Consider the following 15,331-nt stretch of genomic DNA (forward strand, 5'->3'; position numbering starts at 1 on the left):
GTGCAACAACGATAACATCATGGGGGGCGTGGAGGACACCCTGACCCAAAGCAGTATGTCATTTGACTCGAACGTGTCAGCTGAGAGCAAAGCCACAATGGAGACGGACAGCTGCTCCACCCTCAGCCAGGAGAACAGTTGGAGGCACATCGCCCTGTTCTTCAGGGTCCTGAAGAACAACAACAAGGCTACCTACCTGCACCAAGTGCTGATCAAAGACACTCAAAATTCAGCATGGAACAACAGGCTCCAACCTGAAGGTGACTTTAAATTCATTTTATTTAACAGTTTATTGAAAGACTTTTTTTTTTTACCAGGATTTATATTTGACAAGGAATAAAAAGAGTTAAAGTTAGGCATTTACTTTTAGTTTTTATCATATGAATTTTAATTTATTTTTGTTTTTACTTTTTAGGTGCACTACCAGAGGTACCACCCTGGTCAAGTCCATGACCTCAAGGCAGCTCTCGAGAGCGTCAGCAAACGGGGCCGCCACAAGTCCTCCCGGGATGTAGTTGAGACCAAGAGGCAGGCAGGCCAGCATTGAGGAGGAGAGCTTCAAGGAGAAATTCTCCCAGAAGAAGTGCCTTGACCTGTACTATAGGTGAGTCATTTTCATTTTTCAACTTAAAAGTATCAATATATTTTTTGTTTTGATTTTAAAACTGTGAAACTCAGTTTAGACACTGAATGATTGAACAATATAGATGGTTTAAACTGTTAACATTTTTCTGTTTTTACTTCGTAAGCATGTTTTAACAACTTATGTTTCATACACTCATGTAAAAAATTATATAATGAATAAAAAATCTTGTAATTCTAAATTTATTCTCAGATTTCTAATTTTGCTTCAGGTCCTTCATTGACTGCATGAAGCCTGCCTCAGCCTCAGAGACAGACAATAAGCACAATAAGGCCCTGTGGGCATATGCCTGTCCACAGTTCAAGGTTCCCTCTAGGCAGAAACTCACCCGTGACATCAGGGCGATGGGGGACCAGGCCAAGGCCGACCTGACAGATCTCCTCATCAAACGGGAGTTCGTTGCCACCACAGCCGACAGCTGGTTGGTAAACAACAGGGCCTTCCTGGGGATGACATCGGTGACATGGCTGGACAATGACACCTTCAAGAGGCACTCTGCCGTCCTAGGGATCAAGGAGATCACCACGAACCAGACAGGGACCTATCTGGCAGAGGCCATCTCTGAGCTGCATGACGAATTCGGCATCAAAAGAAAGGTGTGCAAACTCTAAGAATTTATACATATTTGTCTTTGTATTTGCCCAGGTATCCAGCAAAATTCTACATTTCTACTTTGCAATACTGTATGAATTTCATGCTGTAGTCTGCGTGAAATATATTTTTGTACATTTGTCGTTAATACTTTGAAGAGAACTGAGGGAGTCCTTAAAAATAATGAAGTGATCACTATCGTCAATTGAATTTAGAATCATTCTTCTTCAAGTTCATATACTGATAAATGAAATTAAACTTTGTTTTGAAACTTTATTTTGTTTTTCAGGTTGTCAGCACCACCACTGATAATGGCGGCGCCAACTACGTGAGCACCTTTAGCCGGAACATCGAGCGGGATGCCGAGCACCAAGAACAAGATGTGGTGAACCCAGAGGTGATGGACCCAGAGGTGGTGCACACCAGCACCATCCTGGTAGCAGATGCCCTGGAGGAAGTGAACCAGCAGGAAGAGGTGGTGCATCTCCCCAAGTATCACCGCTGTGCGGCACACACAATAAACCTGCTACAGGTCCTCCATGGATGTGGAGAACGTGCCCGGCGGCTGGACCACCCAGCCAGCCCAGCAGGCCGGTCTTCAACGAGCCAGCCGCCAAAGCCCAGAGCATGTGGAATGCCCAGAACAGAAAGACAGTGACCGCAAATGACATTAAATCTGCTCTGGGCAAGAAGCTTCTTACCCCCGGCCGGCGTCACCATGTGGAATTGTACCCATGACGCCTACAAGTGCCTAATGACCGAGATGCTCGACTTGGACAAGAGGAACAAGCTGAACCAGATCTGTCAACGGGAGCGCCCCCACCCACCCCCTGCCGCACATCACGCAGGACGGACGACGTGCACATCTGGTCGGAGTACGTCAAGGTGACTACCCCCCTCGCTGCTTGCCTGGATGTACTCCAGGGGGAGGAGAGGGCATACATGGGATGCCTTCTCCCCCACCTCCAGGTGCTCAAAGACTCCCTGGAGGCGCTTCTGTCATGCGATGACAGCATTGTCCATGCCCAGAACCTGGTGGCCCACCCACCTCCTTCACCAGCCTGGAGGAACAAAGGGCTTTGATGGCAGGTTAGTCATATTATATTATTATTTATTATTATATTTTATCACAGTGAGTTAAGATTCAATAAGTGTTTTTTTCTTCTTATACATACATATACCAAAGGATTTTTCCCATTTACAAGGGAGGTATCCAAAAATCAAAGGCATAAAATCCACTTCCACCTATTCCATCCCCACATACTCCATTCCTATCCACCCCCCCTCCTTCCCTTTCATCTTGGTTTCTCCTGGATGACAGGTCACCCCTGCATCTCGCCTACTGCCCTGGGTTAGCAGTGTCACAAGACAGCACATCCACAACAAGGTCGCTTTATTAAATCAATGACCCCCCCCCCCTCTCCATCCCCTCCTCCAGAAATGGAGAAGATGGGGAGAAATCCCTTTAGGCTGCATCCATTTATTTTTCACACATACTCCCTCATCCCCCATCCACTCCCTTTCATGCATCACAGCATCATCCATACACAACCCTTCTCCATTCACTCTTATCTTCTGTCCTCTCCCGTCCTTCCTCGATAGACATTCTCCTCTTTCCCAATGCCCCTTTTATCCCATCCATCCATCCATCTCATCCTTGGTCATCCCCTCATGTTCACTCCTTCTACCTCTGCCTTCCACACCTCTTTTACTAATCTGTCTTCACTCATTCTTTCCACATGTCCAAACCATCCCAATACTCTTTTGTCAACCCTATCTCCCAACTCCCTTTCCATCCCCATTCTCCTCCTCCTCACCTGTTTCTCACTCTATCCAGTCTAGTAACCCCTCTCCTTTATATAATCTCCTCTTAGCATCCATTCCCAAATATCTATTTCTCATTACACTTTTTAATCTCCCAAGGCATTTACTTGCTTCTCCCAATATACATTCTACCTCCACCTCTACTCCTCCCTTTCCCACCACATTTGCACCCAAGTATCCATAGCTATCCACTTGCTCCAGTCGCTCTCCCTTAATACTCACTTTCAGTCTGCTGCCACTTTCTCCCCTTGTACATCTCATCACCTTATTTTTACCCACATTTATCTTCAGTTTCCTTCTGCACATCTTCCCAAACTCTGTCACTAACTCCCTCAATTCCTCCTCTGATCCTGCTACAAGTGCAGTATTGTCAGCAAACAACAACTGGCTTATCTCCTACTTTTCTCCATTTTCTTTAACCATCCCCAATTGCCGACCCATTACCCTTGCATTTACCTCTCACACCACCCCATTCATGTATAAATTGAACAGCCAGGGCGACATAACAAACCCCTGGCAAAGTCTCACCTTTACCTCAAACCATTCACTCTCTCCATTTCTGATTCTAACACAAGCTCTGCTTCTCTCATAAAAACTCTTGACTGCTCTTAAAAGCTTTCCTCCTATCCCATATATTTGCAATACCTTCCACAGTGCCTGCCTTCCTGTCTATCCTATCATAAGCCTATTCCAAATCCATAAAGGCTCAAAAAACATCCTAACCTTTTCCTATAGCTTTCTCACATATCTGTCTTACTACAAAGATCTGATCCACATAACCCCTACCTGTCCTGAACCCATGCTGTTCCTCACCAATTACTCCTTCTGTTCCTCTCCTAGTCCTCTCAATCAAGATCCTCCCATAAGCCTTCCCAACTACAATTAACAAACTGATCCCTCTGAAACTACTACACTCACACTTGTCCCCTTTTCCCTTGTAAAGTGATACTATACAGGCACTCCTCCAGTCCTCCAGCACTCTACCCTCTCTTAAACAAACATTAGATAACCTCACCAGCCAGCCAATCCACCGTCACTGTACCTCCTTTTTTTTAGACATTCTGCATGACACCCATCCAACCCAGGTGCTTTACCTGCTCTCATCATCTTAACAACTGCCTTCACCTCATCTTTCCTTATTTCTCCTCCATTTTCCTTAGTCATCACTCTTTTTCTTAGTGCTTCCCACTACAACTACCTTTCCCTCCCAATCCTCCTTCACATTTAGCAACTCCCTAAAATACTCTGCCCATCTTCCTCTTACTGCTCTCTCTCCTATTATCATCTCTCCATCTGCACCTTTTACCTTTTCTTCTCTACTTGATTCGCTTCCTCTTCCTCTGTTATTTCTTTCCAAAACATCTTTTTATCACATACATACACATATATACCAAGGCTTTTTCCCCCTTACAAGGGAGGTAGGTAGCCAAAAAGGAAAAGGCATAAAATCATTCCCACCCATTCCATCCCTGAATACACTCCACACCCTTCCACCCTCCCTCTTACCCCATTTCACATCTGCTCTCCTCTTTGCCCTCTTCATTTTGCCCTTTACTTCTCTTCTCTTTTCTTTGTACCTCTCATATGATTCTCTCGTCCTATTTTGTAACCAATCTGTGAAAGCCTGCTTCTTCTCTTCTACAACCTTCTTCGCTTCTTCATCCCACCACTCATTACCCTTCCTTCTATTTCTTCCTGTCCTCCTTGTTCCACACACCATCTTTGCACACCTTGTGACTCCCTCCTTGAACCATCCCCATTCCTCTTCCAATCCTAGTTCTACTCTGTCCTTCACTCCTCTCTCAGCTTCTTCTTCTTGTACTCCTTTTCCTTTTCTCATTTAAGCAGTTCACTGTAAGCACCTCCCTGCTTGTTCATTTTTCCTCTTTCTCCATCTATCCTCCACTCTCAACTTACCTTCCACCAAAAAATTACCTGATATTCCCCCACTCTCTCCCCTTAGAACATGTACATCTTTAACTCTTCCTACTATGCTCCTGGTTACCACTATATAGTCCATTGATGTTTTATCTACCACCCTCTCCCATATGTACTTATGCTTGACTTTCTTCCTAAACACTGTATTTGCTATGATCCACTCTCCACTACAATTTTTTCCTGGAACTTGACATTTACCAACCACTCCATCTATTGGTTCATTTCATACCCTAGCATTTAGGTCTCCCAATACCACTACACTGACATTTCTCCCTAATCCCTCTGTGCACTCATTTGAATCTATCCAACAAGGCTCCCCTCTACTCTCTTCTGACTACCAGGCCCATATGCACTCACGAAAACCCACATCTCCCTTCCCAGTTTCACCTTTATCCACATTAATCCTTGCTGGTCAAATGATACATTTGAAATGAACTGAAATCAGTGTAATGAAATTTAATTTTTCAATTGACGAATCTTATATATTTATTTTTTACTTTCCTTCTATTCCAGGTTCAGCCACCTCTTTATGGACATGGACCTGTTGATGGCTACAGCGCTGCACCCCCACCACAAGCTTGCCACAGTCAGAGCCATCTGCAGGAGACTGTAGGACAATGAGGTCTACTGCGACCTGGTGAGAGACAAGCTCCTCAGGGACTTTCTCGCCCTTGTCTGGCCTGACAAGCACCTGGACCCCCCTGCCCCCCAGCAGGGACCCCAGCTAGACTCCAGCAGCATGGTCCACTACCTGGATGAGCAGCAAGAAGAGAGCCTCAAGGAGAAGGTCAGGGAAGAGGTCAACAACTGGTCGAAGAAACCGCTGAGGGGGAACCCGGTGCTCTCGCCCAATCTCTTCCCGCTCAAGTTCCGTGATGCTTGGGTAACCCTCTTCCTCAAGTATAACACGCCACTCCCGAGTTCTGCCTCAGTTGAGCACATGTTCAGCTATGGATCGGATGTCCGCAGGCCTAAGAGGGCAGCCCTTACTGCACCAAACTTTGAGGCCCTTGTCTTCATGAAGGGCAACCTCCACCTCCTCAAGAAGGTCCAGGAGGTGGAGGAAAATGAAGACTAATCTGGAGGGCTTAGAGTAGAAAGCTTTAAATATTATGAGGTATATATGGAACAAAGTTGTTGGTTAACCCTATCTTTTTTTTGGGGGGGAGAATATATTAGTATTACTATGTGTAGAAAGCTTTAAATATTATAAGGTATATATGGAACAAAGTTGTTGATTAACCCTATCTTTTTTTTCTGGGAGAATATACTAGTATTACTATGTGTATTTTGTGTAACATGTACTGTATAGTTTAATTTTTTATATTTTAATTAGAATAAAATGCTTATTTTTCATCTTAAAAGTTTGGTTTCTCTTTGTATTAGTTAGAAATGGCTTTAAGGTAAAAAAGCATTAAATTCCCTTTAGAAACATTGAAAATCACTTTAAAAACATTGGATCATGTTTAAAAATATTGAATCACTTTTGAAAAAAAAAAAAATTAAATTGGATAATCTCTAATTGGACTTAGATTTTTGGCACCCAAATAGGATAATTGAATTGGACTTAACGAGCTGGCAAATTGGTAATTGCTAATGGGAATATATATATATATATATATATATATTATATATATATATATACATATATATATATATATATATATATATATATATATATATATATATATATATACATATACATATATATATATATATATATATACATATACATATATATATATATATATATATATATATACATATATATACATACATATATATATATACATATATATATATACATACATATATATATATATACATTTATATACATATTTATATACATATATATTTATATATATATATATATATATATATATATACTGTACTCCGTTTCAATGGCTCCAAGAAAGTTGAAACTTATGCAGTTTTTTTTTTTTTTTGTAATATACTTATAGGCATATCTACAAAGTAATGTCATAACACATTTGTAAAAATTCAACAAGAACCCACTGGGTTGGATAAGAAGAAATGAAATAGATGATATCCATATATTTTGATCACGGACTGTGATCCTCTTCAGTGAAGAGGATCACAGTCCGTGATCGAAATATATGGATATCATCTATTTCATTTCTTCTTATCCAACACAGTGGGTTCTTGTTGAAATATAGGCATATGTTATTTTAGAAAGCATATCAGTCTCAAGATGTCTTGAGCAGCCATTAACTTTTTTCAAGTGGCCAAAAAAAAAAAAAAAAAGCAGCATGTTTCAGATGTAGCCTTGCATCCGATTTTTACTTAAAAGTACTTCTCTGAAATTCAGTACAAATCATTTAAATCAGTAAGTATATGAAGTTGATATATATCTTAGAATTATGTGGTATCACTGAAAGATGAATAATTGGCTTTGTTTTAAACTTTAACATTGAATGTGATAAATATGGGGACGACTTTTAAGCTCATTTCTTAGACCCCATATATGAGACCCCCTCCCAAATTTTGGAAATAATATTTTAGGGCTAGAAACTGGTCTTATACATTGCATGGGTTATATGATAAGTCAGGAAAAGAACCATTTGAGGCTGGAGCTTTATCAAGTACATGCACTTGACACAGCTCAAATGAATGAAATGTTGTATCAATAAAGACTTCATCATTACCTGATACTTTTCCTGAGTATTCAACATCAGATTATGGAGCTATGTCTGAGATTACTAGTACTGTATATTAATACCAAGTGAATGAATTTTAGTATAGCAAATCATGAAAAGAAAAAAGAGAAGATAATTAGCTGAGCTATTATGACAGTTCATTTATATTATTGTGAGAAAATTCCACAAGCTTGGCTTGGCAAGTTTGGCTACATCTAGACAATAGTCCATGGTCATGGCAAGGTCATGTCCTTTACGAGGATCATTCTGAAGGAGAGAAAATGAAAGGATATGAGGGGAATGAAAATAAAATAAAAGAGCATACATGCACTTTGGGGGTAGAAGTGTTGTAGTATACAACCAAGAATTGCCTATAGGCAATGAAAAAAAAAAAAATATATATATATATATATATATATATATATATGAATAGTCAACATTATACCTGCATTTATGATCACTGTGAAGCTATAAAAATGAAAAATAGAAAATAAATGAACTGATAGGATAAGTATATAAATAAGGTAAAATAGAATACAACCCCAACTACTCACTAGAGAGAAACAACTGAAGTTGAATACATACCAAGAAAGAGAACAGATACATCTACATAATAGACATCACAAAAAAAAAAAAAAAAAACAGAAGAGGGAAAATTGGGAAAGATATGCAGAAACCATAAACCCCAAATAAATGTTGACTAAAAAAAATACTTCATATATATATATATATATATATATATATATATACATATATATGTATATATATATATATATATATATGTATATATATATATATATATATATATATATATATATATATATATATCACTGTCCAGTAATGTCATTACACATTAGTAATTGCACTAAAAACCCACTATTATTTGGATTTTAGATAAGAAAAGCAGGAAGTAACGAATTTCCGTATATTTCGATCACTTACTGTGATCCTCTTCAAGCGGAATACATAGACAAGAGAACATACATATCTTATATACAGATGAGAGAGGTCAAGTTAGGGAACATGGACAAGACATCTCATGTGACATCTATATTGTTACGCGGGTTATGTGGTAAATATTCCGCTTTTACAATGTAAGGAAATAATTTATGAACTGCCAAATGTAGTTATAAAAGGAAAATTATTGAATCTTCCTTAATAAAACAATTCCCGAATTTCAATATCTCAAAAGACCAATGGTCACCAGATTACATAACCACCTTGGCAATTCATAAATTATTTCCTTACATTGTAAAAGCGGACGATTTACCACATAACCCGCGTAACAATATAGATGTCACATGAGATGTCTTGTCCATGTTCCCTAACTTGACCTCTCTCATCTGTATATAAGATATGTATGTTCTCTTGTCTATGTATTCCGCTTGAAGAGGATCACAGTAAGTGATTGAAATATACGGAAATTCGTTACTTCCTTCTTTTCTTAAATCCAAATAATAATGGGTTTTTAATGCATATATATATATATATATATATATATATATATATATATATATATATATACTGTATATATAAACTCAAGGATATGTATCCACCCCCAGCCACAAAAACTGTAGCTGCTGCAACTAAAAACAGAATGACATTAACCAAGGAACAATGCAACAAATACTTCAGAACAATCTTTGAACCTACCAAGCTACTCCAGGATAATAATCTGAGATATGCAAGATGAGACTAGACACACAAAATACTCCACCTTTCTCCAACAAAAATACAAAAACTTGTATACTCATACTCATTTCATACTCATGTGTGAAGTGTAAGGACTCAAGTAGATAATGATGCCTGGTCCAGCCCCTAGCCCACTGGCTTAGACAAGTTATCAAGCAACTGCCTGAAACATCTGAGCAATTGAAGAAAAAGAATTCTCTTCACCCAAGCCTTTAAATTTGACCTCCACATTACTGGCTATGCAGATTTGTGCACATAGTTCCTCTTAAAGACCTGTGGGTTTTCAGAGTGGTAGACAAGAAGTAGTTTTATTTTGCAGTCCCCACTTGCATTAGCACACATTAATGAAAGATTCAACCTGTCTTTCTTTGGCTTGTCCCAAGAAAGTGTCTTTTCCTCATGAGTAATGTAGACTTTTCTTGGCCATTTTTTTTCACAATAGTTCAGTCTCATCACATTTAAAAACATGTAGGAGGTAACCTTTACTTTGTACATAAGCAGCAAACTCACCCACAAGCTTTTCAGCACCATATTTATCAGAACTTGCTGCCTCACCCTGACTTACAACACTATGAATGCCACTTCATTTGCGCAACTTGTCAAACCAACCTCTGCTTGCTCTGAATTCTCGAGTATCAGAGTCATTTGTACTGTGTGTTTTAGCTACTAAATCACTGTGCAACTTCTTACATATATTGTGACCTCAGAAACACTCTCCTTTCAATTGTATATCATCCAAACTAAGAGCAACTGTTCTATTTTTATCAATTTTGTAGCCTTTTATTTGATTTCCCAAACACTCCTTTAGCCACATCAGTAGTCTTTAGTGTCTATGTTTCATAAATGTACAAATAATGGACTTGGACATTCCACACACTTTGGCTAGGTCACTAATAGACACATCACTCTCTCTTTTCTTCATCATTTCCTGCTTCAGCTGAATACTATAATGCATATTTATCCTGTTACCACTTGCACTGTCACTTTTCACTTCATGTAAAATAAAAAGTCAGCAAAACAGACCATTTGTACAGCACAGGAGAATGCTCAAGACTGGGCAGCCATTGTTGGCAGACATTTGTTCAAGATGTTGGGTTTTGTTGGCCAACAACATTTGAGAAAGGAGCGATATTAGACACAGAAAGCAAAATTGTGCCAAAATTTTTGTTCGACTTGGGAGGTACCACTGTATATATATATATATATATATATATATATATATATATATATATATATATATATATATATATATATTATATACATAGATATATATACATATATATCTACTGTATATATATACATATATATATATATATATATATATATATATATATATATATATATATATATATATATATACATACATACATAAGGGCATTCTCTGATAGACAAAAAATTCAAATGAATACCCTCATCTCTCCGATTTTGCTGAAATTTGGTTTATAGATAGTTTTAGGGGCCTAAACACATTTCTGAAATTTAAGGTCAATCCAAGCAACCATTCAGGAGATATGACTTCAGATATTTTGAGGTCATATGAGAGGTCACTGATATGTGGTGACCTATAACTAGGGTAATAAAAGTCATAGTTATATAAATGAATAAATATCTAGCATCAGAAAAAGACAAGAAATCCAAATATTAGAGTTTTAGAACTGTAGGTTGAAAAATGAAAATCCTATTTTAGATCTGAGGTCAAGATCTGACCCCTGGGGTATAAAAAAAAATGTAGATATGTATACATATATGAATATATATATGAATATATATATATATATATATATATATATATATATATATATATAGATGAGAAGAATGAAGGCATAAGCTTTGGCTATTAGAATCAGTAAAAAAAAAGTTTATGCCTGCACTTTTCATATCAGCACATTTCATATATGTTCGTCGATTGTGCTTATTTTTCACACTTATGTGAGAAACATTAGCATAAAATTTTTTTTTTTACTGATTCTAATAGCCAAAGCTTATATTTTATTTTATTTCATTTTATCTACAGGGTTTTTTTTTTTATTTTTTTTTTTTTTTTACCCAGGGATGAAATCTTGACCTTAAATTGTTGCTAAAGTGGGATTTTTTTTTATTATTATTTATCAACCTAGAGTTGTAAAACTCTTAATATTTTGGATTCCTTGTCTTTTTCCAATTCTGAATACATTTATATAACTATGACTTATATTACCCTAGTTATTGGTCACCAAATGTTATTAAGTGACCTCAAAATATCTGAAGTCATATCTCCTGAACGGTTCTTTAGATTGACCTTAAAATTTTAGAAATGTGTTTAGAGCTCTAAAACTACATATAAACCAAATTTCAGCAAAATAGAAGAGATGAGAGTGTTAGGCACTTGCTGATCTGATAGAGAATCAGGCAGGCAGGCAGGCAGACAAACAAGCTGAATTCTTAGATCCCTATACTACACTCGTGCACTACATTTGCATTACCCCAAATTTCGATACCAAACCTAAAATCAGGGGGTAAAAGGAGCAAACAAGAATTATTATTATCATTATTATTATTATTATTATTATTATATACAGTGGAACCTCACTTAACAAGTATAATTCGTTCTCAAATCTTACTTGTAATGTGAAACATTCATTAAGAAAACAATTTTTCCCATAGCAATCAATCTAAAATACGAAAATGCATCCCATACTAAAGAAAAATACCCAAAAATAATTTGTAATATCTAAAATATTTTTTTATTAACACATAAACCAAAAATATTTTTATGTGCAGTTAATGAACCCGGGAAAGAATAATTAGCGAAATAAAATACTGTTGCAATTCACAAAAAAAAAAAAAAAATCTCTCTTTCTCTCTCTCTCTCTCTCTCTCTCTCTCTCTCTCTCTCTCTCTCTCTCTCTCTATATATATATATATATATATATATATATATATATATATGTATATATTGTAAGGTTAACCCAAACCACTTACGTTTTCTCTGTCGTGTCATTGTATACGTGGGTATTCAATTCTAGCCTCTCCTCATGTTGTATTAATATTTCTTTATTATAAAACAAATTGTCTTTCAATTATTATTGTTCTTATTTGTCTCCGTTCAGCCATTTCCCTTCCAACCCTTTTGTCAATTACTTCGCCTTCCTTCGTGTCATTTCCCAAAACTTGGGTCCATTTCCTTTTCTTGTAACATTTTCCCTTTCTCATTATATTCATATCATGAGAAAATTCAATCATTCAATTAGGTATAATGGCGAACTTTATTGCTTTGTATCAATTACACTTGCCCATGAAATCATATATGTATGAATCGAAGGCTAATTGAAAGGAAACAGCTTCATGTTGTGGGATATGTAAAGAATTGGCCCATTTATATTCATTTATTCATTTAGCAATGTTTACTTATACCCAGTCCTTATTTTCATACTCTGCCTTCTTTATTTGACATAAGGCGTTTTCTTTCCAATATTAGACTCAAAACTTGCATATTCATTTATTGACCTTCATGTGTGCACATTCAAGCATCAATACATGTCGCGCACGAAATAAATAGTATTGTTCATTCAAAGTATATTTCGTGTATTGAGTTATCAGTTAATCTCTTACCCCTTCACAAAAGTCCTATCGTCTGTAAAAAGAAGTCCTGAATTCTGTTACAAAATTCCTGAATTCTATAAAAAAAATTTAAGTCTGTTAAAAAGTCCTAAGGTCTGAAAAAAGTCCTGAAGTCTCTTAAAAATCGTAAAATCTAAACATCGTGAAGTCTATAAAATTCCTGGAGTTTAAATATAAAGTCCTGAAGTCTACATAAGTCCTGAAATCTACATAAAAGTCCTGATTTATATATAAACGTCCTGAAGTCTATACAAAAAGTCCTGAAGTATATATATAAAAAGTCCTGGTCTATACAAAAAGTACTGAAGTCTATCTAAAGTCCTGAATTGTGTATACAAGTCCTGAATTGTGTATACAAGTCCTGAATTGCGTATAAAAAGTCCTGAATTGCGTATAAAAAGTCCTGAACGTGTATATAAAAAATCCTGATGTGTATATCAAAAGTCCTGAAGTCTAAACAGTCCTGAAATCTACAAAGTCCTGAAGTCTAAAAAGTCCTCAAGTCATATATATATATATATATATATATATATTGTAAGGTTATCCCAAACCAATTACGTTTTCTCTGTCGTGTCATTGTATACGTGGCTATTCAATTCTAGCCTCTCCTCATGTTCTATTCATATATCTTTATTATAAAACAAATTATCTTTCAATTATTATTATTATTATTTGTCTCCGTTCAGCCATTTCCCTTCCAACCCTTTTGTCAATTACTTCGCCTTCCTTCGTGTCATTTCCCAAAACTTGGGTCCATTTCCTTTTCTTGTAACATTTTCCCTTTCTCATTATATTCATATCATGAGAAAATTCAATCATTCAATTAGATATAATGGCGCACTTTATTGCTTTTTATCAATTACACTTGCCCATGAAATCATATATGTAAGAATCGAAGCCTAATTGAAACGAAACAGCTTCATGTTGTGGGATATGTAAAGAATTGGCCCATTTCTATTCATTTAGCAATGTTTACTTATTCCTAGTCCTTATCTTTATACTCTGCCTTCTTTATTTGACATAAGGCGTTTTCTTTCCGGTATTAAAGACCCAAAACTTCCATATTCATGTATTCACCTGCATGTGTGCACATTCAAGCATCAATACATCTCGCGTTCAGAATCCCATTGTTGTTCATTCAAAGTATATTTCGTGTATTGATTTATCAGTTAATCTCTTACCCCTTCACAAAAGTCCTATAGTCTGTAAAAAGAAATCCTGAATTCTGCTACAAAATTCCTGAATTCAATTAAAAAAAATCTTTAAGTCTGTTAAAAAGTCCTAAGGTCTGAAAAAAGTCCTGAAGTCTCTTAAGAATCTTGAAATCTAAACGTCGCGTAGTCTATAAAATTCCTGGAGTTTAAATAATAAGTCCTGAATTCTAGATAAAAAACAAAAAAAGTCCTGACGTCTACATAAGTGCTGAAATCTACATAAAATTCCTTAATTATATATAAAAGTACTGAAGTCTATACAAAATGTCCTGAAGTATATATAAAAATCCTGAATTCTATACAAAAAGTCCTTAGGTCTATGTAAAGTCCTGAAGTGTGTATAAAAAGTCCTTAGGTCTATCTAAAGTCCTGAAGGGTGTATAAAATTCCTGAAATGTGTATCAAAAGTCCTGAAGCGTGTGGAAAAAGTCCTGAAGTGTGTATCAAAAGTCCTCAAGTGTGTATCAAAAGTCATCAAGTGCGTATCAAAAAGTCCTCAAGTGTATATTAGCAGTCCTCAAGTGTATATTAAAAGTCCTACAAATAAAAAACAATCCTCAAGTCAAAATAGTCCTCAAGTCTAAAAAGTCTAAAAGTCTAAAACTATATTTATATATATTGTAAGGTTATCCCAAACCAATTACGTTTTCTCTGTCGTGTCATTGTATACGTGGCTATTCAATTCTAGCCTCTCCTCATGTTCTATTCATATTTCTTTATTAAAAAACAAATTATCTTTTCATTATTCTTCTTCTTATCTGTCTCCGTTCAGCCATTTCCCTTCCAAACGTTTTATCAATTACTTCGCCTTCCTTCGTGTCATTTCCGAAAAGTTGGGTCCATTTCCTTTTCTTGTAACATTTGCCCTTTCTCATTATATTCATATCATGAGAAAATTCAATCATTCAATTAGATATAATGGCGCACTTTATTGCTTTTTATCAATTACACTTGCCCATGAAATCATATATGTAAGAATCGAAGCCTAATTGCAAGGAAACAGCTTCCTGTTGTGGGATATGTAAAGAATTGGCCCATTTATATTCATTTATTCATTTAGCAATGTTTGCTTATACCCAGTCCTTATTTTCATACTCTGCCTTCTTTATTTGACATAAGGCGTTTTCTTTCCGATATTAGAGACTCAAAACTTGCATATTCATGTATTCACC

General features: G+C 36.3%; 1 protein-coding gene across 1 annotated transcript; it reads left to right on the forward strand.

Annotated features, from left to right (window-relative positions):
• Nucleotides 1-6,592, forward strand: LOC143023755 (uncharacterized). The gene is made up of 5 exons (XM_076182368.1): nt 1-260; nt 416-604; nt 855-1,239; nt 1,524-2,323; nt 5,510-6,592. The coding sequence occupies exons 3-4, from the start codon at nt 871-873 to the stop codon at nt 1,890-1,892; spliced, it is 738 nt and encodes a 245-aa protein (XP_076038483.1). The 5' UTR covers nt 1-260; nt 416-604; nt 855-870; the 3' UTR covers nt 1,893-2,323; nt 5,510-6,592.
• Nucleotides 6,593-15,331: the final 8,739 nt, after the last annotated feature.

This window comes from Oratosquilla oratoria, unplaced genomic scaffold (assembly GCF_046742065.1).
Source record: "Oratosquilla oratoria isolate Oo_2021 unplaced genomic scaffold, ASM4674206v1 SCAFFOLD58, whole genome shotgun sequence".
Lineage (NCBI taxonomy): Eukaryota > Metazoa > Arthropoda > Malacostraca > Stomatopoda > Squillidae > Oratosquilla > Oratosquilla oratoria.

Excerpts from the sequence above, each read along its gene's own strand:
- LOC143023755 (XM_076182368.1), top strand. The coding sequence starts at position 871 with ATGAAGCCTGCCTCAGCCTCAGAGACAGACAATAAGCACAATAAGGCC. Across the intron at positions 1,240-1,523 it reads AATTCGGCATCAAAAGAAAG|GTTGTCAGCACCACCACTGA; the intron begins GTGTGCAAACTC and ends TTTGTTTTTCAG.